General features: G+C 44.0%; 1 protein-coding gene across 1 annotated transcript in view; it reads left to right on the plus strand.

Moving 5' to 3' along the window:
• Positions 1 to 5207: 5207 nt before the first annotated feature.
• The window catches only part of LOC306787538 (shisa family member 6), a gene marked incomplete at both ends in the record, with an annotated part of 58872 nt that continues 36581 nt past the window's right edge, over positions 5208 to 27498 (plus strand). Inside the window, 4 exons of the mRNA XM_079282707.1 lie at positions 5208 to 5770; positions 10455 to 10612; positions 15647 to 15742; positions 16147 to 16215. Coding sequence (XP_079138833.1) covers positions 5208 to 5770; positions 10455 to 10612; positions 15647 to 15742; positions 16147 to 16215 — 886 coding nt within the window. The remainder of the gene's footprint in view (positions 5771 to 10454; positions 10613 to 15646; positions 15743 to 16146; positions 16216 to 27498) is intronic.

Consider the following 27498-nt stretch of genomic DNA (forward strand, 5'->3'; position numbering starts at 1 on the left):
CTCTGGCAATATTTGTTTTGGTGATGAATTTACAGTCAACAAATCCAAGTTGGGGACAATCAAGAGCACATGTTTTACATTTTTAACGTATCATTTGCATCTGGAAAAATCTGAAATCTGGAAGTCTCTACAGGTTATCCCATCACATTAAGGTGGTGATCCGTGTGATTAAAAAAACTACCAAGCAATCTCAAAAGTGTCCTGCTCATGCAGCGGAATTGTAATTGGCAATATTACAGAAGCCTTGAGTCTTATTTACTCAGGTCAAACAAACACAGGACACCAGTGTTCGTTTCTCAAATTGTTGTGAAGTTATTTTGAAGTTACGCAGGGTTTTTTTTTTTTTTGTACTTTTGTTTTGTTGTTTACGTTTTACAAGCAAGTCTTTTGGTTTGAATTTACAACGTTAGCCACACTGACCAAGCATCAGTATGTAGGGTTATCTCCCTATGGTAACCGTTTGGTTTATTCATTTATCTGTCATTACATGCTTTGAGAATTGTTATATCAGGAGACTTTTTTCTTTTTGTTAAAAGTGTTTCATTTCTTGTTCCATGATTTATTTGATATTAACTCTTTTGGGCTCCATACCTTTTATGTTCCCAACTTTACCTCTCACTTAATATCCTCTTTACCTATTGCTCATACCTTTAACAACATACGCTTTATATGCCGATAACCTAAAAATCGTGGCTCTGTCTTCAGGCCTGTGTGTTTGATGTAAAGTTGAGATTTAAATGGTACCACTTAGAGTCAACGGGCCCAGTATGGAGTGTCAGACAAGGTCGATATGAGCAGCGTGGCCCCTTTAGGGACACACATTCGTACCAAAATGGTGTTAAGATTCACTTTGCATCGAGTGTTGAGCTTTTGAAACGCGTCGAGACTGCCTGGCTCATTAACAGAGGCGACGGAGCGGACCCTTGAACAGGGCCGGTGTCGGAGGAGAGCAATTCCCCTCTGCACCAGAACTGGGGCAGACATTTTGGTTGGTGCTCTGAGCTCAGCCAAATCAAGACCCACATAAAATCTCTGATTGAAAGACGAAATATAGACCGACGAGATACGAGAGAATGTGGGGCAAATATCTGTGATGCTAATCAACCTGACAATTACAAGGAGAGTGCTTTCAGGAGCCTTCCCACAGCGAGTGTAAAGTGCTGTATTACTTTCCCTGTGTCATTGTTTTGTGCTGTCGCGTGGAAAGCCACCGCCGAGCTCGAGATCTCTTAGCGTCATTCATTATTTCATTCGTCTGTCAAAATACAGTCTCATTATTCTCCCGCCAATGTCGACCCCGTCGTTACCTGTCAGCGCTTTGCTGAGGCCAGCTTTGTGCACTCGGAGCTGTTGAACGCTAATGGACCATCGTTCTTCCCTTTGTGCTCAACATGCTACCTGGTGTGTGATTTGGAATGGAGGGGCCAATTTACAAATGCTGGCTTCCAGAGCATCCGGTGTGGAAAGACATTCATCAAAAGCGTCGTGCCCTTTTTCATGTCTCCTTGTCATATTATCTGTGCAGCGCTGTCAGGGGCGCCGTGGAGTTGATCACACTTTATTTCTAAGGCCCGCTCGAGTAGGTCGCATGACTGGTGTAAAGCATGGCCGGGCAATTAAAGTCCACTTCCTCTTCTGTCTGGGATGTGAAATTACCAGCGGGAGATAAAGAACAAGTCGAGAAGGAAAAGTATAAATCCGCCAGGATTCATTATTGGAATGACTTTTGAATCCACCTGTAATAATGAGGAGCGACCCAGTGGCCAGAATCTTTTATTTGGCATTGTGTGTTTCCACAAACCAAGGACACGTTGAAGGACGACGTTTCAAACCAAAACGAGGTTTCACATCGGCCTCGTATCACGGTTGCAGAAAGGCACAATGCCTACTCGAGAATCTAAAATCCTTCCTACGTCTACAGTATTTTATATTAGATATGAAAAAACAACAACTTCATGGAGCAGATTTTCTTTTTTTCTTCTTCCCTAATTTATTCATCATCTGTATGATTGATCGTTGTCGCCATTATCATCACGTCCAAAATGCAGAATCAGTCGTTTTCTGAGCTTTTCACCACATCTCGTTCGCAAATGAAACTGGCCCATCTGTCATCGAGGTGTGGACCTTCAGTCATGTGATAACAGGTGGTTGTTAAAGGGGATCGAACATGGTCCTTGCCATCAGATGTAATATCTATCTTTGAAGCAACAGGACACTCCTTTACGGACAACCTGCTTGAGGAAAAAACAGTATTAACGTGTGCTGTGAATCCTCACATTATTCAGAATTATAGTGAAGATATTAAAGCTTCCAAAAAATGCTTTGGAACACTTTTTCAGACCCTTTTTATGGTGCAAAAAAGTGTCTGAAACGATGCACAAGACATCGAGAACATGTCCAATGTGGGAAAGGAACAGCCATAAAAAAACATGAAGTCTTGTGTAAACATCATGAAGCTTCAACAAGGAGCTGAAACAAGATAAAATGGAATATATTTGATACTTTCAGACAGTGAGGAATTTGGGAAAAAGATGGTTTTAACGCCTGTAAAGCAACTGAAGGGGAAACTTCATGTACTTCAGTATTTGATAAGGTGAAAAGCAGTGATGTCATTTCTTCTTTCAGCCAATCACAGGCTCTCTGCCTCTTGAGGAAGCTCAACAGTTGTCATTGGGACACGTTTATGTAATTGTGTAGGTAAAAATTGTTTTGGGCTAAATGTGATTATTTTTACATTCATCAGTGTAATAACTTCACTGAAGTTAAATGTTGCAGAGAACAGTACGTACAATCACCTCGCCTTCTGGGGCGACATGACACCCCTCTGCCATAAAAGTAATAACAGCAGACCTCCGTCAAACACCATTCACCTTCATCAAACAGCACTCCGGCCGACTAAGACAAATACATTTTGGCCGTGGTTTTTCGTCTGGACACCAGATGGATGAGCTTTGACACGCCGGATAATAACTGAGTGAATGAGGACAGCGGAGTTGAGGCAATGACAGCAAAGTATTTGAAAGTCAATTTGATATGGTTTCCTTTCGCTGTCAAATCACCTGTCTGGGATGTTTTAATGTGGTCATTTTCACCATCTGGTACAACCAGATTTACCAGATTCAAACACATTTGTGAATACGATTAAACCTCCATCCAACAATACTGGACCTCAATAATAACCGTGTTCCACTCCCACTTTTCTCCTTGTAATGCCTTTGTGGAGATGAACTGTTGCGTTAACTGATCTATGAATTAAATGATGGTTGTTGTTGGATGAAACAAGAGGACGTGTCCGATTCTCAGACTTTGGAGGAAAATAAAGGATAAAGGCTTTTTTTTGGTCAGATGTTTGAATTCAATCTACAGAGGGAGCCGCCGTATTTCTACAGTAGCCCAGAACGGACAACCCAAAAACTGGCCCAAATAGGGCCAATTTGACATTTGCAGACATTTGTTTTTATAAACATAAACTGTAAAAACAAGTCAATAGTAAAGGTGCTAAATTCGAAAGTCAGAGCATTTCTATTGCCACCACATGGCGGCGGCTGAGCCGGCAGCTTGAAGAGTGCTACACTTCAGCATTATCAGCTCTTTAAATACACAACAGTTATCTGCTGCTATAATCATTCTCTGGATATTGTGTAGAGAATCTTTCAAGTCAAATTTCAGGAAAAACCTAATTTCTGACAAGTCAGAATTTTGTGTTTAATATCAAAACGTTTTCCCCATAGCTCTTTACATACATCCAGTAATAACACGTTTTACTTTAAAAGTCAAAATAACAAAATTCCCAATTGGCATCAGACCTTTTTGAAGCAACCAAATCATTTTCCTCCCCCTCGGCACTTGCATGCATGGCATTTGATTTATAATTCTAAAGTAAACCAGCTCGGGCAGGTTTTCACATTTCCCTGAACACACACACACACACACACACACACACACACACACACACACACACACACACACACACACACACACACACACACACACACACACACACACACACACACACACACACACACACACACACACACACACACACACACACACAACGGACGTGATTGGTGACTTGTGAGTGGATCCAGCTTGTGTGCGCACCGATGCGTAAATGTACACCAACAGCAGCGCCTCGCCTCTTGCAGACAACTTCTACACTGTTATCTTTCTGTTTCTTTTGATGCCGATTGATAATTAACTGTGGTACCGAATTGGTGACGTGTGTGGAGGGGTGATGAGAGAGAGAGGGAGAGGGAGGGAGAGAGAGGGAGGCGGGCCGGAGAGGAGAGAGAGGTCTTGCCTCTTGTCTTGCTGAGGCTCTTTGATTCAGTGGCAGTGGCTGAGACAACTCCGTTACCGGCCACCGTTTACCCGGTAAGTACTGCTCATCTTCTGTCTTTTTTATGAGTTCATTCATTCTCAAAGAAGAAATATAGACGTTAAAGCTCCGTTTCCACAAGTCGGATAGAAGTAAGTTCATGCGTAAAATCGAGGCGAATGAGGCAAAGAAAAACGCTGCACGGTGGCATTTGTTCCTTCTTGTGCCATTCAGGAGCACGAATTGTGTCTGTTCTCCAGTTAAATAACCCGTTTTCTAGTTTGAAGTGAAATGAAAATCACAAAAAGATCGAACCTTTTTACTTTTTAATGCTGAAGCGCTCCAAACATCCAAATGGAAACTTGGGCGCTGTCCGTGGTGCTGTAAGTGTTCGAAGGTCAAAAAAATATCTAGTTTTCCCCCAATTATCTATCAAACCTGCTTATTAATACGCTTTCTCAGGGATACTTGGCCATGACATGAAGTCATTTATTACAGACTAAATCCCTCTGTACATGCCTCTCTTCTCCACAGCGTAATACGAGCTTCGATCATACGCATGGTGAAGATTCCGTGGAGGACATCGCGTCTTCATCTCGTCTCTGCAGACGAAATAAAAAAGGACATTCTGTCCAAAGCAGAACTTTTATAAGAAAACCCGATTCACGCTGGACGACAGCAAAGTCAGAAGATGCTTTGCGTGTCCGACGAGCGCAACATATGCCAGTCAAAGTCCGTCAGTGAGAGCTTGGCACACACAAAGGAGTAGCCTACCTGCGATGAAGAAACCCGCAAGAAGCTCCACGCGGTAAGAAGTGGAAGAGAGACACTGAGGGAAAGATCAGACGGAAGAGTGGCGGCCAAAGAACAAACACCAGCGCGTCCTCAAATGATGGGGATAAAGCACCTTCTGCTTCTTTTGATTTACTTAGACCCGCTGAATGTCCTGTGCGCCGCCGCCACCACCACCAAAAAGAGCAAAAACCCGCCGAGGAGGAACCCAAAGGTGAAGGAGGTCAACGGCAGCACCACCGCGCTCCCGCTGGCCGTTGCCGTCCCGGGGAAGATCACCCAGGTCCAGGCTCCCACGGTCCAGCACGACACCTGCATGGGCTACTACGACGTGAGCGGGCAGTACGACAAGGAGTTCAGCTGCAACAACACCGACCACCGCTTCTGCTGCGGCAGCTGCTTCCTACGCTTCTGCTGCGCGGACCGGGGAAAGCGGCTGGAGCAGAAGAGCTGCACCAACTACAACACACCGGACTGGATCAAGACCCAGCCGCCGTCGCCGGCGCCGACAGGTGACACGTACGACCCGGAACTGGACCAGACCAACACCACGGTGTACATCACCTGCGGGGTCGTGGCGCTCGTCATCGCGATTGGGATTTCTGTTAAAGTTGCCTATGATAAAGCCACCAAGCCCCCTCAGGAAATGAACGTGCACAGGTAAGTCTGTCCTTGGTTTTTTTTCATAGATGATGAAAAAGCGTGATAACATGTCTGGAGCATAGGTTTCTGTATGTCAGCCTTAAAGGGACAGTTAGTTCTATGAAACTGCTCACAACAAGGTAACAAGGTTATCTTGAGTAACCGGGTTATGATTTCTGGAAAGACATTGCTGTTGACTTTTTCAAATATATATCTTTCAAGCCGAGTGATAGTCCCATCATTTTGGTGACATCTGATATCTCCAAAACTAAATAGCACTTCAGGTAAGAGCGGTTTTGATTTTGGGGTGAACTGTGCCTTTAAGACGCAGACAGGGATAAACCCATCATGTATCCCTGGAGCTTTGTATGAAGTGTGGTCACTGCATTGTTTCTCATTTTAGCAAGAAAACATGTTGAATTGATCTTCATTTATAAACTGAAGAGAAATACTGTCACGTAACGCTGCATGTGTTCAGCTGTGTGCAATCCTGACCGACACGACTCGACTGACTGACAGCAGCCTACTCTGCTCGCAGCCTCAATATCACCAGTTCAAACGAGCCCATGACCTTTAACACAGTGCCATTACACTCTTCCCCAGAGCTTCCCGTTCACAAAAAATATATCTAGATTTTACACATGCCATCCTGTGTCAATCTCAGGAGGGGGAGCGGCTGGTGTTCGGCGTCCGTTCAACCCCAGAGGGATAAAAGTGAATGCCACTGAAAGCCATTGTGATCATGTTCATGCTGATGGGAGTGGTCTCTTCTACAATGACACCAGTGCACCAGCAGTGGTCACTGCATTGCTCGATGAGCGTTAAGGCAACCTAAATACCCATCAATGTACATTATATATATATATATATATATACACGCACACACACACACACACACACACCTCCCAGAGCCTCGTCGGTTTTGAATTAAGTCCGTCTCAATAGATTTACACTAAATTTCGGGCAGATTTTGCCATTTGAAAGACTCCGCCTCTTTTGATGAACTGAAGGGAGACATCCTTCCATGCAGACAGAAGCTCAGTTGTATATCTGAGTTTCCTTCTTGATGATGTTAAATATTCGTGACAATCAAAGCGTGTTACCGTCACGTTATTGACAGTAACAAATGCAAACAACCCCATCACTGATTACTGATGAGAATGTGGCTCCATTCTGATTGGTGCACATAAGTCTGTGACATCATCCTTTTCCCACTGCGCCCCGCCCACTTTAAACCAGTAAAAAAAAAAATACAAGAAAAAAATGAACATATGCAATCGGGGCCTTTAAAAGTGGACGAATCCTGTAAAGCCGGAGCCATTCGACCATTAATTGGTCGCCAGAACACTTTTTCATAAACTATTGATGATTAGTTGTCATTCTTTAAGTCAAAAGGCCACACATCCGACCGTCCTAGCCTCTCAAAAATGAAGACTTTGCTTTTCCTCGTCTTTCTTCATCGTAAACTGAATATCTTCGTGTTTTTAGACTGCTGACCGGACAAAACAAGCAATTTAGAGATGTCAGCTTGAGCTGTATAGGTGTCCGTTATGTGCAGCTTTCGAACATCTTACAGACCAGGTGATTAATCAATAATAACAGAATAATCATTGGTTGCAGCTCAACGTCTGGCACAGACTTAAGGTTAGTGTATTGTGTGGAAAAGCCTGAGGCAAGGTTTTTAAACTCTGGTTTCCTCCCACAGTTCATTCTCTCGACGGCATGAAAGGCTTTATAAGTGTCCAGGCTGTCTTTTATGTGATGCATGCTGGGATATTCTCCAGCCCCACTGAAGCAGGTGTTGAAAATCTATTTTAAAAAGTATAAATGGGTTTTTAATTGAGGTTAGATCTGACTAAAATTGCATGTTTTCCACCCACTGATTTAGAAAGAAAAATCACTTAGTCATCGCTCTTATCCAAGAGTCACTTGAGTCACCTGCCATTAAGCAGTCTCGGACAGAGCAGAGGAGGACGTATTGCGTTGACTTAACAATATGTGTATAATTAAGCATTGTTATCCCTCAGTCGTGGGACTTCGGCACCTGCTGCTTTGAGAATGTCAGAGTGGATTACTCAGCTTTCTGAGAAACACAGTGAGAAGTTCTTTCTGACAAAAAGAAATCTAAATTCTAGCCCTGACAACAACACAAAGGAGCTCTGGTAGATTCAATTCAAGCTCCAGTGATTGCTCCAAGCGTCGTCTCAAAAGTTGGCACAGTCAGCTTTTTAATATCCAGATGGACGAGTGAGACTTTACAATACAGTATTTCATTTGAAACAACGAAAAAGAACAACAGAGCTCATGACGCAGCACTTTTTCCATCTCTGCTCGGAGAGATGGTGAAGTTTGTGTCTCCTCGCTGTGCTGCTGTCCTCACCGCGGGGCGTACTTTAAAGTGGAGCTGCTTAATGCCACCACTCCAGTGTGAGCAGGAGCCGTGAGAGTGGAGCGAGAGGTCGATTAAATGAGGAGGCATGGCTTGCTGGCTGCTCAATGGTGTTATTTTGTATTTTTTTTATGATTTGTTTATTTTCACCGGCCATTTGGCACATAGCGCTGTCGTAATGATGTCCGCCGGGATAGAGCTCGGAGGCCGGCAGCAGACATTCACCACGACAGCCGTGACCGAAAATAAGTAGTGGAACATGGGATTAGCTGTATATGTGGCACGGGCCTGCTGCTAAAAAGTGGGTGCTTCTCCAAGGCAATCTGGTCTCTTACCTCTGCAACTGAAGGAGGACCGTGAGCAGAATACTGAGCTGTTGGCAGACCTTTGCCGGTTGGTCTGTGACCTTCACCGAAACACAATGAATGCAGAGTGAGAGCTGAAGCCAGTGGTTTGAACAGGCGGTATTGATCACATTCTGAAGGCTAAACAGAGAGGCAATGTGTGCCGGCTATGGTGGTGAGAATAAAAGACTGAGAAACTGAGTTGAAAGGAAAGACGACTGAATGGGCAAAAATAGCTGCAGGTTCAATGCAAAAGGGAGAGAAAGGCTCAAAGTGTGTATGAGAAGTCTAACTCAGAATGTAATGTCAGCTGATTTTAGGTTTGGACAATAAATCACAACAGATTGCAGAGCGATGGCGAAGATCTGTTCTAGACGTCATTAGTTTGTCCACAAGAGAATGATGACATTTTTGTTTCTGCTTTTGAGTAGTTGGATCAGTCTGTTGGCCTCATCGTAACATGATAATGCTGGTGGTCTTCTGTGTCTCTGTCTGAGTTCCCCTCCCTCAGACTCAATCCCAGAGGTTCCCACTGGAGATCTAAATCTTTACAATTTGATTTTATGTTTAGTGTTTTCCTAAAATAGTGAGGCACTGATATTTTTAGAGAATATTAAACAAACAGGAAGAAAAAGCGCAATTGTTGGGGTCAATTTTCAGCGGCGATTAATCCACATTTGCTGCTCTAGTGAGTATTTGTGGCAGCAGGACGTTGTGTGTGGCATTGAGTCAAAGTGTTGGTGAAGGAACACGTCACCCAGTGCAACAGTGATGCTCATTGATACGTTTGTAATAGTGTTTGCACAACAATGGCGCTCTATGGCACAGAGGAAGAAGATACATCTGACTTTGGAAACACAATGCTTGTTAGAAGGGTCAACTCATTGCTAGCTTAGGTCTTTTCATTTGCTTTGTTGCTCATATAAAAACTGTTTAAGGTAGTGTAACACTGTTGTGTTCGTAGCTCTCAGAGGACAGAACTTTATGTTGTTATAGCAGACGTCCGTTTCTCTGTAAATCAGTTCAATTGTGGCGTTCCCCAAGGGCCCATTCTTGGCCCCTTGTTGTTTTCAGCTTACACGCTTTTCATCAAAAACGGTTTTAGGATATTAAAAAAATAAGATTGGCTGTATTGTTGACAGACGTTTTGAACTCCCAAATATCGATATTAGTATAAACCCCCAGAATGCAGTATTGATCAGGCTCTGTTGGGATTATCAACAGTCACATCGTGTCTGACTAATATTTCTGCAGTTTCCATGCGACTTGAAAACAATCAAAAGTTTACTTTTTTGGTTTTGTTTCCCAGCCAAAATGTTTATCTTTCTCATTAAAACATTCAAAGTCCGGCCTGTTCTGCAAACGATTGTAGCTCCTGCTGCACACGACACAGCAGTCAACTGGGACACTGCAAAATCAGGTCGCCTCCGTCTGCGAAAAAGAAACGGCTACAGTGTTCTCATCCTGGAAGGGAAACGCTATTAATATACTGTGTATCTCCCAAAGTCACAGAGTTATAGAAAAGTGGAATATGTGGTTGCTTTAGGTTGACATTGACACAATTAAATTGTCCTTTCATTTCCTTTAAGGAAAAACGCGGAGCCGGCACTCCATCTCACAAGCGGACACTCTTCCACCAGAAGTTGGAAATGGTGTTGGTGAAATATTGCTTTTATTTTGTGACTTCAAAGAAGAGACACGGACTTCTAACTCCTCGTGTGTGTGCCTTGAGCTCGAGTCTGGCAAGCATAATAGGACTGGTCTGTACCTTGTGTTCAGCGCTATTGAAAAGCTAACTCCCTTGTGGCTCTGGGTGCAATTAGGATTTCCTCTCTGCCTTGTCCCCGTACCTCTATGATTCAAATTGGAGCTGGAGCTAAATAAATTAGGAAGACCTTCAGGGGGATGACGAGGAGAAAAAGAAAATGTTGGTAATTGCTCTTTTCTCATTTGTGTGATTTCTTTCCAGAGCCCTGGCAGACATTCTGAGGCAACAGGGACCAGTTCCAATATCTCAGTACGAACATGAAAACATTGCAGCGATTGATGGATCACCCAAAGATGAGACGCCGGTCAGAACCTCGAAGAATCATTACACGCCCGTTCACGCCAAGGCGTCAAACCACGGTAGGTGACGCTGCTCTGCTTCACACAGATCAATAGCTCCGACTGTGAGTGACTTGTTCAAGGCCAAATGGTTTGTCTTGTGTAGCGTCCACTCCATAAATACAACTTTGGTATTACGATGGTAAAGCTTAAGTATCGCAAAGAGACTCCATTCGCTTTCCCTAATCTGCCACAGCATTCTTTGATTGACGTCCACTGAAATAGATGGACCTTGAATCTTAAGCTTTTCCCCCTCAATCGTTCTGAGGACGAAACACATGAGGGAAGAGAGCTGATACAGACGCCTGAACTGCACGATGTGAGCAACGTTTCTGCAGCATTTTCAATATGTTCTCGTTCTGCCAACCCGGTTTTAAATAATCTTCTGTTTGTATTATGTCTGCGATATTTAAAGTATCATCTTTCTTATATAGATCATGTCGGCTTTTTCGCTGAAAACCGCTGATGTTTTCAGACTTTAAACTTTGCAGAGTTCTTAAAAAAATCAATGAAAATTGGGAGGACATTTTGAGAATTTGCTTTTGAGCGTTTTAACCAAACCATTGAGTTCATCTTTAACAAACCGATGTATTCATCAAGGTGAAAGGTCCTTTCACACAGCAGCAATTTAGCCTTCAATATGAATGGGATTTAAGATAGTTCAGAAAGTCCAGGAATCCAGAAAGTGCATGTTTGTTTGCAACAGAAGAAGTAAAACCACCGAGGCTGAACATACAAAAGGAGCCACCATGAATAGATCATCAAGCGGGCAAACGGTCCAGCGCGCCAGCGTCCCAGACCTCCTGGTCCACCAATCACTTCAAGTCGGTGTTAATTTAAGTGATTGCAAATTTGTTTGATAATCCTGCATGCGCCACTGAAGCTCGTTATGAATTAAGATGATATGCAACACCTGCGGTCATACTTGTTGTGAAGGTTTCATCTTGGAGGTGAGTTTTGGGGTCTAAATGTATTTTGAAAGCAAACACTGAGTTGAAATTGTGCTCGATCATCATATTCTACAGACTTAAGGGAAAAAAATGACACGTCGATGTTTTTCAATGAAAATGAGAATAATGGCCACCATTGGATATTTTTTCAAGATCATTCAACCCTAGTCAGCATTTCTGGGAAAGGCAAATGCAGAAACATCAAAGCATTGAATTTTCTGCAACAAAATCTAAATTTCATCCACATGAAACCTTGTACCAAAGACATTTATTCCTCTTCTTTGTCCAGTGTTGAGCTGGAATCGGTCTTTATTATTTACTGGTCGTGGCTCATGTTGGTGAAGTGCTGTATTATTTCTATCAGCAGCAGCACAAGTCTAAACTTATCTGAGGAGATATGGGACACACAGAGAGGAACAGGCTTTATTATTCAAACCTTTCATGGCCATTTATATTCTTATGAATAGCACTTTGACCTGGTGCAACTTTCTGTGCAATCATAATTATTAAACGTGATGTGTTGCTCGTTGTAGGCGACAGTGCCGCGAGCGTAACCAAATATCTGTGATTCACAAAGGCACACATCATTTAGTATGAAGCGCCCACAGAAAGATGTCCTGATCGTCCGACCCGTGTCATATCGGCCCGCTGCCGTGTGCCGTGTGAGCGGGACGTGACACTGTTCGGGTGAGTGCTTTTGACGGGAGGGTGTCCGAGCAGAGATGGAGGCACTCCAGGGAAGACGCGACTCCGATTTATGACAAATTCATGACAGCGATGTGAATTTAAAACAGAAGACGGCTCTGTTCTTTCTTCAGTGTGGAAACAAAGCTCATGATATTTTTATGGCGGATTGTGGATGCTGTTAAAGCCGTTGTTGGGCTTCTCTTCGTAGATTTAGGATGAGCTCTTATGCGCTGGGACACCGTTACTACTAAAGTACAGTATACCAATGTGAACATGCAATCAGGTATGACAGAGGTCCGAGGTCTAAACATGTCAATTTGATTTCACACCTTCAGTATTTACTTTGGTTTTCAATGACTAGAAAGGTTAGGTGAGTAACAGGGTTTAATTAAAAAAAGAAACATTTCCAATCAATATTGCATGTTTAACCCATTTGTGAGTTTGCGGAACACATTCTCCTTTCATCATGTTTCCCACTGCGTTGAGAAAGAATAATGTTCCATGATCCACATCTGGTTTATAAGAGGTCCTTTATGAGATTCTTTGGTCTGAAACCATCTCCTGGGTCACAGATCAGAGTTAATGAGTGAAGAGGACAATGATGGATTTGTTGTTATGTAGCAGCAATAAGGAGGATAAATAATTGCTGCTGTCAGAAGCCACACTCAGTGTGTGTCCTGTATAGTGCGAAGCTTATTCCCTCTTTTAAATCCTATTTATTACTGCTCTAATATGCCCTCAGTCATAAAAAAGAAGGTGTCCTTAAAATAATAATTCAGCAAAGACACTTTTATGGCATTTCTTCCAAATAGGAAAGTATTAACCTCGAGGGGGAAACAATAAAGAGACGCAGACAATGCAATGGTGGATATCTGGATTTGAAATCAAAAACATCAGCAATGTATGATGTGAACTTCTCCCACTCGATGTTCCAGAAGAGTTATTACCCCGAGATGAGACGCCGTTGTCTGTGGATGGTACTTCTCCACGGCTGTCCTTGAGTGGGCATTACCGCTTCAATTTCCCACAGTTCCGTTCTCTCATTTTGTTTTCTGCTCTAAAGTTTCCACGATAATGTAAAACAAATAGGCGACAAATGTTTCCCACACTTTGCAGACAGAGTGGACTCATCTCAGAGCAGCTGGTTCATTCCGGGTTTAAAACCCTGCAGAAGTTGACCGACTCTAAAATGACACGAGACAAACTTCGGAATGATATTTGGAAAGAATGATGTCATGTTGCTGATGATAGTGAGTCTTCCTGCAAAGTCACGATTACAGACAAGTTCATATTGTATTAAGGGTAGAACGCTTCTGGGGTCTCGGTTTGTTTTGTTTTGGGTTCAGCAGAGAAAATAATAAAAATGATTCATCATTTTTATTATTTTCAAAAAGTGAAGAAATAATAAAAACACAAACAAAGCTGTAAAAGTAATTTCTTTATGGACTTGGCTCCATACATGGATGCAGTTTTATGTCGAAACAGGAAAGAAACTTCCCCAAAAATTAAAGAGAATCGTTCAACATTCTGTACAGATGATGAATCGCAAACATTCGTTCCCATCGGTTGGAGCCAGGCTTGTTTTTTTGAAAACCTAATCGTGATTTGTCAACAACTAAATATGTTTAATTGGAAACGTAAATCACAATGCAGAGTGTTGTATGGGCTGGATTTGTGCTCTACACATCCGAGTCAAATATGCACAAACAAAACGATTTCAACAGTCTGGATGTTTTATACGAGCATTACATCTTACGATGAGTTGGGAGACCTTAAGTTAACAGCAGTGATTTAGGATTAACCCACGTTATACGATCCCCTTTGACATGAACGTGCACACTTGACTCACTCACTTGAAAACTGTTCATTTTCCTCTGAAGGCCGAGTCAAATCGAAGTTTGTAAATTTCACTTTTATCCAGAGATTTGAGTTTTTATCTCTGAAATAAAAGACTTCGCCCTTCATTTATGAATGTGTGATGAAAGCTTTAATAGAATGGTTATTCCCTAACAGAAAAGGTTAGATCCGTCCTCGTCATGCAGCGTCGATAAGGCAATCTTCAGCAACATTTCCGGAGATAATAAGCGGCTCTATGTTTGTATTGCCACATATCACAGTCAGCGTCTCCAGCTACCTGATTTCAGCTCCACGGTGTCGTCCTTGGAGCATATAGAGGTGAATCATCTCTGCGTTTCCCCCCCGGGAGACATCACACACACACACACACACACACACACACAACTGCATCATCGGCAGAGACAAAATCACAAGATGCAGGGAAATACGTTAATTCCTTTTCTTTTCATATTTGCGGGATTTCTTCCAAGGTCCCACATTAGCGGAGCATGCGTCAGTAAGCAGGTAATATTCTTCCTCTGGGTTTGATGAACAGAAACAAACGAGCCGCGGTGCTTGGGCTTGAGTGCCAAACCTTGGTGTGATGAACACCAGGCCTAAAGGTCCCGGGTGTTTCTTTTCATTATGATAATTTGAAATGCTTTTCGAAATCGGCTTCCCGAGGGCCAAAGGTCTGAGTGATGTTATTGGCTTTGAAGTGGAGAAAGAGGCATTTAACTGCTCGCCAGTTAATGTGGGGAGGGAGAGAGGGGGGAGAGAGGGGAGGTTTGATGAACTAGGCTTTTTGTCTGGATGTTTTCTGTTCTTTTCTGCTGTTTTCATCGACACTACATTCTTTTCTTTCTTCTCAAGACTTGTCTGGGATTGACAGGACAATTGAAAGTTGTCGGGGTGCTAGCAGGCGCCTCGTCTTGCTGCTTTGTGTTCAGGACAGACTCAATTACAGCACTGGTGCAGAGGAGAGTTAACAGTGATGTGGTACAAATTGCATTACGGAGTGGTCTTTTAACACGGGGGAAATCCAACAAGGGTGTGTACTATCCTTCTAAAATCAAGTGTATCCAACTCCAATCAGCCTGCCTCTAAGAAGCCAAAAGCATTGCAGTTTTATTTTTCAATCATATGTAATATGTCACTCACTGGAGAAAGCCCCGAGACCTGCAGACTGCATCTTTGGCATCTTTAAGCAATATTGACAAGCTGGTGATCCCTCCCTGGAGTTGGTTTCATCAGTTGTGCCATTTCAGCCCCGTTTAGTATTCGTGTCATCTACGGCTATCTGTTGTAAAATGGCAGATATTTCTGAGGAAATTGAAAACGGACACTCGTCACACCATGGGAGTTGTCGTCAACATCTGGGAGTAAACGCCCCACGACAGAGAAAATTCAAAGAATTTCTGATGAGCTAGCACCGACGTGTTTCTATGTTGCTCGCTAGTTAGCTTGCTATTATTCTATGGATTCCACTGCACCACATTCTGACGTGACCTTTAGATAAAGACAACACCAAGCCCCAGGTTTTGCTGAAATATTAATTTCCCACAATCGTTTATCCCACCAGGGCACTATGGGAAAGAAAACCTGCGTGGCGGAGGCCAAGACATGCACAACTTCATCTCTTCTGGGTTCGTGACACTCGGACGAGGCCACTTGAAAGGTAAAGTCCGTCCTCGTTCAGCGCTTTTCTCTTCACAGGATCCCGAAGTTCAGAATAACAATCGTTTCCCTCACAGAGCCACTGTGACATGCTGTCCTTCTCTTTCTGCCAAATAATAAAGTGACTGTGACTTTAGTTTCAGCTCAGCGGAAGTTGGACATGCCAATACATAATGGCTTGAAGTGACATCTTGCAAAAGTCCACACAAACATTTATTATCTGTGATTAAATCCACACTTCCACTGACAAACTAACACTTCCCGCCAGTGTGAACGCAGCACGGCACAGTCGTAGATTTCCCGGCTATTGTCTTCCTTTGGAGTTTTAATGAATCCGAAGCAGCGTTGGAGCGAGAACGAGCTGTAAACAAGCGGCCCGTTGTTGTTGTGGTTTTGTCTTTACAGCGCAGCACTCTATAGACGAATCGGGGCAGATGTCCTGGCAGGGCGATATGGACATCCCTCTCTCCTACGGTACGTTCCACAAATGCTCCGCTTTCTGCCGGAGAACCGGCTCTCTGTTTGCACCAGATAGGAAAAGTCACTCGCACTTCAACGCACACCGACCAGCCGAGCGCCCTCGGCTGATAATCACAGAGCAGTCATTCGGTGCCAAAAGTCGTAATATATATTTTTTTCCCCATTGGTGGTTTTGTGAGCCAAAATGTTTCCACTGGTGATTGTTTGTCAGCAGGTTTGAATGAATGCCGTACACTTTATCTGCACGGCTTTTATGAACAGATGAGCGTGTCAAAACAAAGTGTTAATCTTGACAGCTGATGAACTCTTCTTCGGTGTCTGCAAGGTAAGTGAAAGTTTGATTTAAACACTCAACTTGAAGCATTCCGCTGTGCTTGAGTGACCATGCCAGTGGTGGTTTTGCTCTGTATCAATCACAGTGTTAGCTTGATGTTGATGTCCATTTCCTTGATGCTATTTGAGCTTAAATGGTGTCTGCTCAGCCACGTGTGACAGGGCAGTGTATGTGCGTTACGTTTTCTTCACGGTTTGAAATCATTTTATTAAAGCTGAATACATGAGCCGATCGATCCAAATGCTGGAGGTCCTGATTCACTCCTGGCTGTATATAGGAAGTGGACGTCGTCAATGTGATGTCACCCGTCGGTTTGTGGACTTCTGGTGTTGAAGCCTTGAGTTCGGCATTCCGGCTGTTGCCATCTTGGTTTTTGGTCGCCGCCATCTTGTTTTTTGCAACCAGAAGAGACATGAAAGGGTGGAGCTAAGTACAACCGAACTCTAACAAGACATTTTTAGCCGGGCAAAATGTTACAATTAACTTTCATGAAGTGAAAACACTCCCAGACCAGACAACCATGGTAACGACCTGCCAATCAAAATGTAGCCCCGCCCTAAAGCATCCCCTGCTTTATGGTCTGTGTGACTCTAAATGGACCATAATGTACTAAATGAACATCATGCTGTATTGAAGAAGACTTGGAACTAGAGATTGAGACATAAACTCATGTTTACAATGTTTACTGAGGTAATAAATCAAGAGAGAAGTAGAGTCATTTTCTATAGACTTCTATACAACCAGAGGAGTCGCCCCCTGGTGGACACTAGAGAGAATGCAGCTTTAGGACACTTGAAACTGAAGGCTGCCGTCTGATCCCAACCAATACACTGATGAGCTTATATTATCGTTATAATATGAATTCACGTTTTCAATAACTTAAATGATCAGGACACGTTTTGATCCTTGTTGAACTTCATAAACACGCCGTCCACCTGCAATTGAAGTGATAAAAACTAATTTCTGACTGGTTGTGACTTCTCTCGGGTCTCTTATTGGAAAAGATAGATGCTTGTCATTTTTGTGTAGCTTCTCCATTGGTCTGTTTCAGATCAGGTCCAATAGTCTCTGAAGTTAATGTACTGTTGCTGCTGGAAGTGACATAAATACCCAGAGAACGCTGTGCCAAAAGGTATTTCTTCTCAAGAGGTGTATTTTATTGAACCAATGATTGTAACCTTTATTTTAGAGTCTCCGTGATTTACAGCGACCATCGATGCGAGTAGAAGTTTCGCAGTCGAAATGGGTTTGCTAGATCACAAAATATGTCTGGTGTTGCTGAAAAGGTAAAAAGCCTTTCTTCAACTTGCTCCATGCGTTTTTATCCATCAATCCTCTCTGCCAGTGCTTTAGTAGTTTTACACAAGCATCTCAAACACAGCTCTTCTTGTTGGATCTCCGAAGCCTCTACTCCCCGACGTTTAGTTATATTGACTCGTGTGTCGGCTTTGTTGCTATATTCTATATAAAATATATTATATAGCCTTTTAACACACAAAGACTGCATATGCCCACCTCAAGACACCAAATAAGTGTGTTCTTCATTGATTATTTGCAGAAGACTTCTTAAAAATCTGCTTAAATTTGGATGAAATAAAAGATTTATATTGCTATTTTTCAATGTGATTGAAAGTTTATTACCAGTTTAATTGAGGACCAAACTAAACAAAACCACGCATCAAGAAAAGGAGGATGTATAATTAACTTTGTATAATATACTATTTCTCAAGTTGTTAAGTGGCCCTTTGAGACCGTTATGAGGCAAATCTGAGGACGCCTATCTTCCTAAAATGACCCGCTTTGCTGATGATGAATTGACTGACATTTGCTGTTGGTGACATGTTAAAATGACTCAACCCTGAAGATGAGTGACTGTCACACGCTGAAGAAAGGCAAAACTGTATTTCATCCCCCGGCTCAAAACAGAAATACAGAAACTCTCGTACTCGCTGGAGTAATCTCAAGAATTTAAATAAACTGAATTCCCCATTTTCAAAAGCAGCAAGGATTATAACACGTATATATTCGTGAGGTCTAAATGGTGTTCAAACGGCCTCAAGCAAAGACACACATTTCAAAAAGGCGCCCGAGGCAGCGACCCTCTTCTGTCCCCGTCACCCTCTGGCTGCACCTATTAGGGGCCACGCTTTAGCGGCCCGATGGCGACGGCTGTCACTTCAAAGCGGACGTCCTGTCGGCCTCCGTCCTGTCGGCCTCCGTCCTACGTGTCATAGTTTAACAGCTGCCCCCCCCCCACACACACCTCCTGTTAGGGTTGAAGCAGACTGACAGGTGTGCACCGTGTCACCGCTGACTGACTCCAGCGCTGCTGTACAGACGCCTCGTGTCTCCTGTGGATAACGTCTATATCTGCACAGGTCATGTGACTCACCTGCTCTCTCGAGGTTCGTCACTCTGCTTTCATGTGAAGAGCAGGACACTGGTTAACTGCTGGACGATTGATTTAACGTCCAAGTACTATTTTGAGGTCATTTTTTAAAGATTTTATGGGAAATATCGCACTTTGTAGACACTTTGTTCCATCTTTACTTCTTTTTGTCCTTCAGTCCTTTCAAAATACTCTCCAGTCGCTACATACATCTGACGGCCGACAACTTCTATTTCAGGCCGTTCCTTCTTTCTTGTCCCATCTTCCTTTACTTCATTCTTTGCTTTGCTTTCTCCCCTCTTTCATTCTTTTACTTCTTACCATCCTTTCCTTCCTTCGTATCCTCTCCTTTCTTTGCTTCATCACCTTCTTTTTTCCTTACATACCTTCCATATTTCGTCTATGCATTCTATCCTTTTCCCTTCATTTCATCCTTGATTCCTACTGGGGTTTTTTTACAGCAAAACCAGACTAAACCATGAATAAATCAGCACTTTAATTTAGTGCAGAAGTGCCTTTTACGTCTGACATTTGTTGATTAAATATTAGAATTCATGAGCTGGATTTGTGAAAGGGTATTTCCATATTGTGGCAGATGTTCTTCTTACATAAAAACCTTTGAGTAGCAGCGTGTTCAGTCTGCTCTTATTTGCATTTCAGAGGTTCGGCGCTTTAGACAAACAAAACGTTTCAATCGTTCCTTTAAAATCCACAGTTTTCGAAGACAAAGCCCGTCTGAGCGCGAGCAGCTCTGACCTCAAGCTCCACTGCGTGTGTAACATTTCATTGTTTGCGTGGGAGCGTCGTCGTGAAAAAGGAAAGAGCACGAACACTACCGATTCACAGGCACGTCAGAGGCAACAAGCTGCTCAGCAAAGCTCCGAGTAATGCCATTAATATTCATGCTGATTCATTCATCCGTGATATCACACACGGCACAGACGCCGCTGTTCCACCTGCTACAGCGTGTGAGGCCTTGGCAGCGAATACACGCCTGATACCGGTGAGCCTCGGGGCACGGCGGTGCGTTCGCTGGCACCGGTTGTCCCGCCATGTTTTCCCTGTGATGGATCGTCTGTGGTGACGCTCTGGACCACAGCGATGCTGAAGGCGAGTGTCTGTCTCACAGGAGACCTTCAAACGGAATGAGACGCCGAATGCTGAATGAGGAAACTGTGATCGAAAGTGGTTTGAGATGCTTGAGATTCATATCTCACCGACTGATTTGGGGAAGAAATGAAGAATTCTTTTCCTCACAAACCCCTGCATGCACCAAGAGGTTTACAAACAGAGCCAAACACTTCACGAAGGCGGCAGAAAACCCTCATATGAATTCACAAGAACTAGTTTTTAAAAAGCATGTTTTACAGATAGACTGTATCGCAGAGGTTTTCATACGTCTCTGGTAGAGACCTGTCAATCACCGTTCGATCCCCGGCTCTGGCTCCGCTCGTTGCATGTCCATGTGTCCTGGAGCACGACACTGAACCCCAAAATGTTTAATTAAAATCTAAAACCTTAGAAAGGTGTTCAGTTAACAATCACATAACGCAGAGGAAAGCCAAACCTCACATTTGATATTGTGATTTAGTTGATTGAGGAAAATATTTTTAAAAATAAGCACAAAAGCGTCCGAGGTCACTCGATCCTGTTGGGTGTGTTTAGCGAACATCTTCCCAGATAAGTTGTGCACATTCCCCCTCGTCCTCGGGGTTTATTCATCTCCCCCCTCGCCTTCTCCGCCTGTAGCATCCACTGATGTGCATCCTGCTTAATTACGTTTTCACGAGTTGCTCCCTGTTTTCGTCCTGAAGGAATTGCTCCCCCCCCCCCCCTCATCCCAATTCACTTGAGGTGACCTTGCCTTTTTGGGGACGCATTGCTGCAGTGCTCCCAGCTCCCCGCGCTGTAATCCCTGCAGGCCGACAGTGTGTCTTTAAAGCCAGCGGCTCTGAGCTCGAGCAGGCGGTGACTGAACACTTTCAACTTGAGACGCAGATCGATAAACCAATGCAATGTGACATCATCAGAACGCTGCACAACTCGTGTTTACCGACCGGACCGTGACGCTTTCTATCGATCCAAAGGGATGGAACGGCGGTGAATCAAGTCTTTTTTTCCTGGATCAAGAGCTCGCTCACTGCTGCTGCTCGAAATCCACTCTAAAGTTTCAGCTTCGTCACTGTGTGCGGACGCAGAAGCGTCTGGGTCGGCCAACACGAGGCTCGCGTCCGGGTGGAGCGGATCCTCTTTCCTGTCGATAAGATGAAACCATTTCCAATATCTGATCATGGTTCTTTCATTGTCTTGCTCATATTGTAGTTGGTGTTGTAGTCCGTGTGTTGATGGGGTTGGCTGTGGCTCAGGAGGTAGAGCATGTAGTCCACTCATCTCCGGGTTTAAAGTTCGATCCCCGGGTCTCGCTTCCTGGGCAAGACACCGATCCCTCAGAATCTCGATGGATGAGAAAGCACTGTGTTCAAAGACGCGAGTCGGTGCATTGCAGACGCACTATTATTGTTATAATCATCAGATATCTAGCCGCTTAAATACCTGGATCTCCTGGTATGTATCCGTGTGTGCTACGTGTTGCAGCAAAGTTCTTGGGGCACCTTTGAGTAAAATAGACAGTAAAGTAGTTTTGTGAACTCGTATGCTAACAACAACAAGCATGGCTATGCACGTTAAGCCACGTCCTGTCTCACTTCTTTCGTGTTTTCGTGACAAAACGTAGTGTGGAGACCAGACACTCAGATCTTGTCGTGTGTGACGCCCTGTCATCGGTCAGTCATGGAGTGTGAAACCACTTCAAGCTTCGATTACAGGACAGTAAGATGTGCGATCAGTGCAGCTATCTGAGGACTTTTACAGTTGTGTGAACTTGGCTGAAAGAACGTAGACGAAGTCAGCGACGCTGAGACCAAACCGGCTAATGAAGTCAGGAGATTGTTAGAGCTGTGTCCTATTTAACAGTCCTTTGTAAAAACGTTCCTGTCCACATTAATGCTGCACCACATACAACACCAAAGGCTTCGTGTCTCGAGTCGATCAAAGCACCCACATGGCTCTGAGACTCAAAGACGAGGCATCAGACCGAGTGAACCAGCAGTGAAAGCTTTCCCCCTCAGCCTCCTGTCACCAAACTGTGAACTCTTCATCCCGGTGATCTGTGTGACAGGTGGAAGCTCGTCACGGCCCACGCTGGCCCCGATATGAAGCCAGACTCACATAAATCCAGTAAAGCTGGGCATTTTGGCCAAACGGCATCACTTTCGACTCGGATAGTAGAAAGATTTTCTCTCTAAAAATGCCGAAAAACAAGCAGGAGAGACTGAACTTGTTACGTTTGTTCCCTAAGATTGACGAGAAAAGGTGACTTCAAAGTTAAATGAACCACTTTTTGTGCCTCTGTACAAAGAAATCAATGTGTATTTATTCCAAACACTAATTGGTTGATTTGCATAAAGGTTTTGGGCCATCATGGGACACATTTACATAAAAGAACCCATTAAAAGCATCGGCCTCTGAACTAGCAGCATTGCCCCCACCTCGCCAACATTTAGCTAAAAACTGCTCAAACTGTGAATGAAGACAAACAACTTCATGAATAAATGCATCCGTTCGCTTAAGCGTAGGATGAAGTGATGAAATACAGGCAACAGTCATTCTCAGTGAATCAGGAACAATCAGAAGGTCCAGAAGAACATCCGATATATTAATATGAATATTTTTACAAAGATAAATATGTCAAAATATAGGCAACATTACATTTCCAAAGAATGAGAATGGTGTTCAGTCTTATAAACGGTCTTCTTGTGGCAGCTGTTCTCGTCTCAGTTTGTCACATTTACGTTATTTTTGTCCCACATGTAAAGGGTGGGATTTGTTAAGCTGATCTCTCACAATCACTGATATGTTTTATCTATCAGAGGTTGAACGTAGAATATTCGTTTTTAGTTTGATAGAAGTAAAAAGTTCAACCCGATTTGTGAAAATCCATGAAAACTCAAAACCCTCGTTCTGTCGCCGGGCAGTTTCCAGGCAGCAGCGAGCCTCTGATTGGTCTTCATCAGGTCATTTGAAGTCAGCGCAGCGTTCGCCGGAGTGGGTCATTTCCGCTTCCTCCTCAATGAGCGTGATTCGGAGCAGCGGGGAGGCCGTCCTCTCGCGGCGCACAGATGCACAATATGAGTTGATTCCTCTCCTCATCTCGCCCGCCCATGAAATAGGAGGCTAATGAACCTGACTGGGTTGGTTAGACGAAACTCACAGAAGCCTTCGTACCACACGGCCGAGAGTGAACACTGAGATTCATACATCGCGTCCTGACACACACACACACACACACACACACAGATAGCCTCTTAACACCTCTTCTGGTCCAGCTGCTCCTCATGCATTATGTAGTGCATGTTTGTACACTGAAGTCACATCTGAAGAGCTGACCGGACAGAACGTCGACATCGCACATTAAAGCACCACGAGCCCTCACCAAACATTCTTTATCTCAAATTGGAAATAAATATCTCGTCCTTCGATTTCCCCATCACGGCTTCCACATATAGTATCCGTATATATTTGTGTCAGGCATTTCAGAATATATTAGCGTATTCCAGTGAATTCAAATATCAGCTCCGGTTGTTGGGGAATGTGATTTGAATCTGGACCGAAGTGGAAAAAATTCCTCGTAAAATTCCTGATTTTAAAATGTGAGTATTGTGTGTATTTTGAGATCACTCGTCAGCCTGGACGACTGAGGAGCAAATTCATCTTGGAGCATTTATTTAACATCCAAATGCTTTGATTTTGCACAAGCAGGTTGGTGTGGAGGAAAGGAAGCAGGAAGGATAACCATTTCTGAAATGGCGAGAGATATGAGGAGCTGGCAGACCACAGGCTGTACGTGGAAGTGGACGTAACGTCTTCACGTCACCCGTCGGTTCATGGAAACCGTTCTGAGGACTCAAGTTGTTATTTTGGAGGCAGAAGAGACCAGATAAGGACCAGAGAGAGAGAATACATATATTATTCAAACATCCATGCCTCCAGATTGTAGGAGATTTGTTTACACTCTGTAAATTGATCTTAGTGTTTAAAGTCCTGCAACATTAGAACATAACATTTGCATTTTTAGCCTCCTCGTTTGTTCACTAAATCTATTACGACTGCATTTTAGTGATATTATATCTTTAATATATATATATATATCAATAAGCATAAGTTCACCTGTTCACCTCAGACAGCAAACCTGTGAACGAGTCAGGCTCCACTTTCACATCCTTCCCTCTGAAGGCTGCGCCGCCGTGAAACGCTGTTAGCTGGACAACAAAAGTTCCAAATTGAATGCGGCGGCGGTGAGAAAGCCCGACACGACACGTGGACTCCTGTTAGGAGGCAGATTAGCATTATCTGCGCTGCACCTGTCAATATCTAGTATGAGAGGAGGGCAAGGACGGGGCAGAGCCGGACATGGAAATGCGTCCGTCAGCACAACCAAATCCCAACACTTAGAAGAGGACGGCTTGTGTTGGTATGCAAAGCATTAGCTCTGATACAGGAAGCAGAGCGAGCCTGAGGCGGCGGTGCGTTATCACAGGGGAAAGTATTCCTCCTCTACAATGAGGACGGATTGCATTCAAACCAGAAAGCTGCCAGAAGGAGAGAATAATTCCCGAAAAGAAGCCGACACCCAAGGACGAGAAAAAGACAAGAGAAGGCGTTGGAGAGGCGAGAGGAGGCCGAGTGTTAATGGCTGCTTGTGAAGGACAATCTCCTCATTCGGAAAACAAAGGAGGGCTCAACTTCACGACGCTTCCATTCGCCTCCACGCAGGAGATTCACACGCTGGTAGTTTGTAAGCAAAAGGTTTCTACATGAGAACAGGAAACTACTGGCATGCAAATAGAAGAGGAGGCATTACTACGACTGTCGTGTTCGGTTTTTTACTACCGATACTCTCAATTCCATGCTATTAAACTTGTCGTTTCGGGGCGAAGTCTCCAGAATTGACCGCTTGCTAAGCAATACGGAGTATATAATTATGTTTAGGAGTGAAGGAACTACTCATGTCGTAAACTATTGCAATTGGTGACTTGCCACTTCTGTTTTTTTGCGAAAACGCTGCCGTTGTCGATCTAAAATGAAGACCTCAAATGTTTTAAGAAACATAATTCAATCATTTCCAGTTTCCAAGAATCCACCATGTTGAAATCCCGAAGCAGCTCATACGATAAACATTTCTGCGGTGACAGCGAGCTCCACCAATCAGAATCGTTGCCGTTTAAGGATTGTGGATAAAAGAGTACTTCTCCACGACACTGTGAATAAAACAAGGTTGATATCATACCGACTTCCACATACCGTCGTTTCACGATCTCATATCTCCCGGTGACGACATGATGGCCGATCATCCAATTCAGAATATGAATGGGATTTTCCCCTCGAGCTGTATTTGACAAAATGTAACTTTTGTTGGCTCGATACACAAGGACAATGTTCTTATCTGGAGTGCCCACACATCTGTAATCAGAATACACGCTCCACACAGAGAGCTTGGTGAAGACACAATGAGCTCATCAGAGAGACACAAACAAATCAGCGCCCAGTTGGGCAGAGATGTGATTCAAACCTCCCACTCTCTCCACACAGCGCTGCTGCCGCCGCTGCTCGGGTGTCAAATTGCGAGCTCTCACTCCGGGCACAAGCGGCTGGTAATTGCGCGTAGAACGGCATCAGAAATTCCAAATTGTGACTCATCTGCAGGTCGGCGTCACCGCCGGAGTCTCTGCCTCTAAATCCTTCGTTTGGTCTCTGCCTCTGAATGTGTTCTGTGAATGGGAGAAGCCGAGCGCTTCCAACACCAGCCCGCCTCCCACCAGCTTCCTGTGACCCTTTGGGCTGACCTACGATCGCTGGAGTGACGCATCCCCCCCCCCCCCCCCCACACACACACACACACACACACACACGCCTAGCTCTTTAAAACTAAAAGGCAGCGATGTGAAGGAGCCCTCGCCTGCACCACTAAAACATTCTGCACAGCAGCGCGCTGCGACAGTAAGATGATTGATTTGCAGGCTCACTACTGTGTGAATCTGTGGTGTAAGACATCGGTGTAAGAGCTCTGATTAGCTCTGTGTGTTGTCTTGGTAAAGCACCCAGCATGCACTGCCCTGCCCGACGGAGTGGCAAAGAGAGGAGAGCAAAGCCAAAAGGGGAGCCGGTTGAATTGTGAGGTTTGGAGATTCTTTTTCTCGCACCCTGTAATGTGAAACATCTATCAGAGATGTTTCAACGAGCAGTGTGGCCACTTTTCTCCAGCACTCATTAAGAGTCGACACCAGCTGAGTGCCTGCAGGAATATGCATCATGGTTCATTATAATATTTACCCATTTTGCGCTCATTCGTCACCGGGTACAATGCGGTTAGCAGAGCGCCATCAGCATTATTATCAGTGCGCGGCGCAGAGCAACTCTTGTGCCTCACGGTATGAAAGAGGTTTTGGATGGGAGCTGGCCGCTTCCTGGATTTCCTCTGGCTGCTTTAGTTTCCTTCCATCGGTGAACCGGACACTTCGTTCTGCTCATCAGCCAATGCATACATGCATGGCATCGGCTCCAAAGTACAGACGTGTAGATAATCAGTGTGGACACCAGAGGTTGAGAGGCCACATCTGCATTTCCTCCTACTTAGCAATAAAAAAAATAAAATAAAAGGTATGCAGATCAGAGGTGGAAGGTCACACTTGGAGTCTCAAGTCGTAGGCGTGCGGTACAGAAGGTCGAAACATTTATCGTGCAAATCTTTTTTTTATGAGCTATTTCCACAAAGATCTGTGCTCGTTAGCCTCGGTACAGTTGGGTTTAGGTTATGGAAGGCCGTGTCAGGGTTCAAACAGGAAGTGATGCCCACCCACAACTCCACGGTAGGCCTCGCTACGATATACTTATTGTTAACGTCAGCAATAATCAAAGAGTTTTCTAATATGCAATTCACTGGGCACTTTAGATTATTATTGTTTATATTAACGTCCTCTTCAGAAACACACGAATCTTTCAGCATTTTTTGAATCGTCGTGTAAGCAGCTGATCAGCGGTGGTCGATTCGGGTCCGACCGGTCACCAGTCGAGGTCTATTTTACACTCGGCCTCCTTTCTTTCTGTTTGAGTGATGTGTCACAGTGTAGGCAGTGATTGAGGGTGCCTCGAAGTCCAAATGCATTTCAAAAGAGCAACTGGAAAATTCTGACCCATTTCTCTTGTTCAAAGATGTCATTTCATCATGGTTTTTGTGCCACATCCTGCCAGAGAACTCTGTGGCTTGTCAGATTTGATGACACTGAAGGGTCGGTATTGAAAAAAGGAGCGATGGGTTGATAGATATTGAGTTGAGGCTCTAGTGAGTCATCAAAGACCTCATAGAATACGAGCAACCAGCTTCTGCCCGATGACAGAATGTCCAAGTAGTCTGAGCTGAATACAAATGTAATGATATTCAAAGCTCAAACAAGAACTACAGAAGTATTAATGTTGCTGTGTTTAACTTAATAAAATG

Source organism: Melanostigma gelatinosum, assembly GCF_949748355.1.
Source record: "Melanostigma gelatinosum genome assembly, chromosome: 13".
In the NCBI taxonomy this organism is placed as follows: domain Eukaryota; kingdom Metazoa; phylum Chordata; class Actinopteri; order Perciformes; family Zoarcidae; genus Melanostigma; species Melanostigma gelatinosum.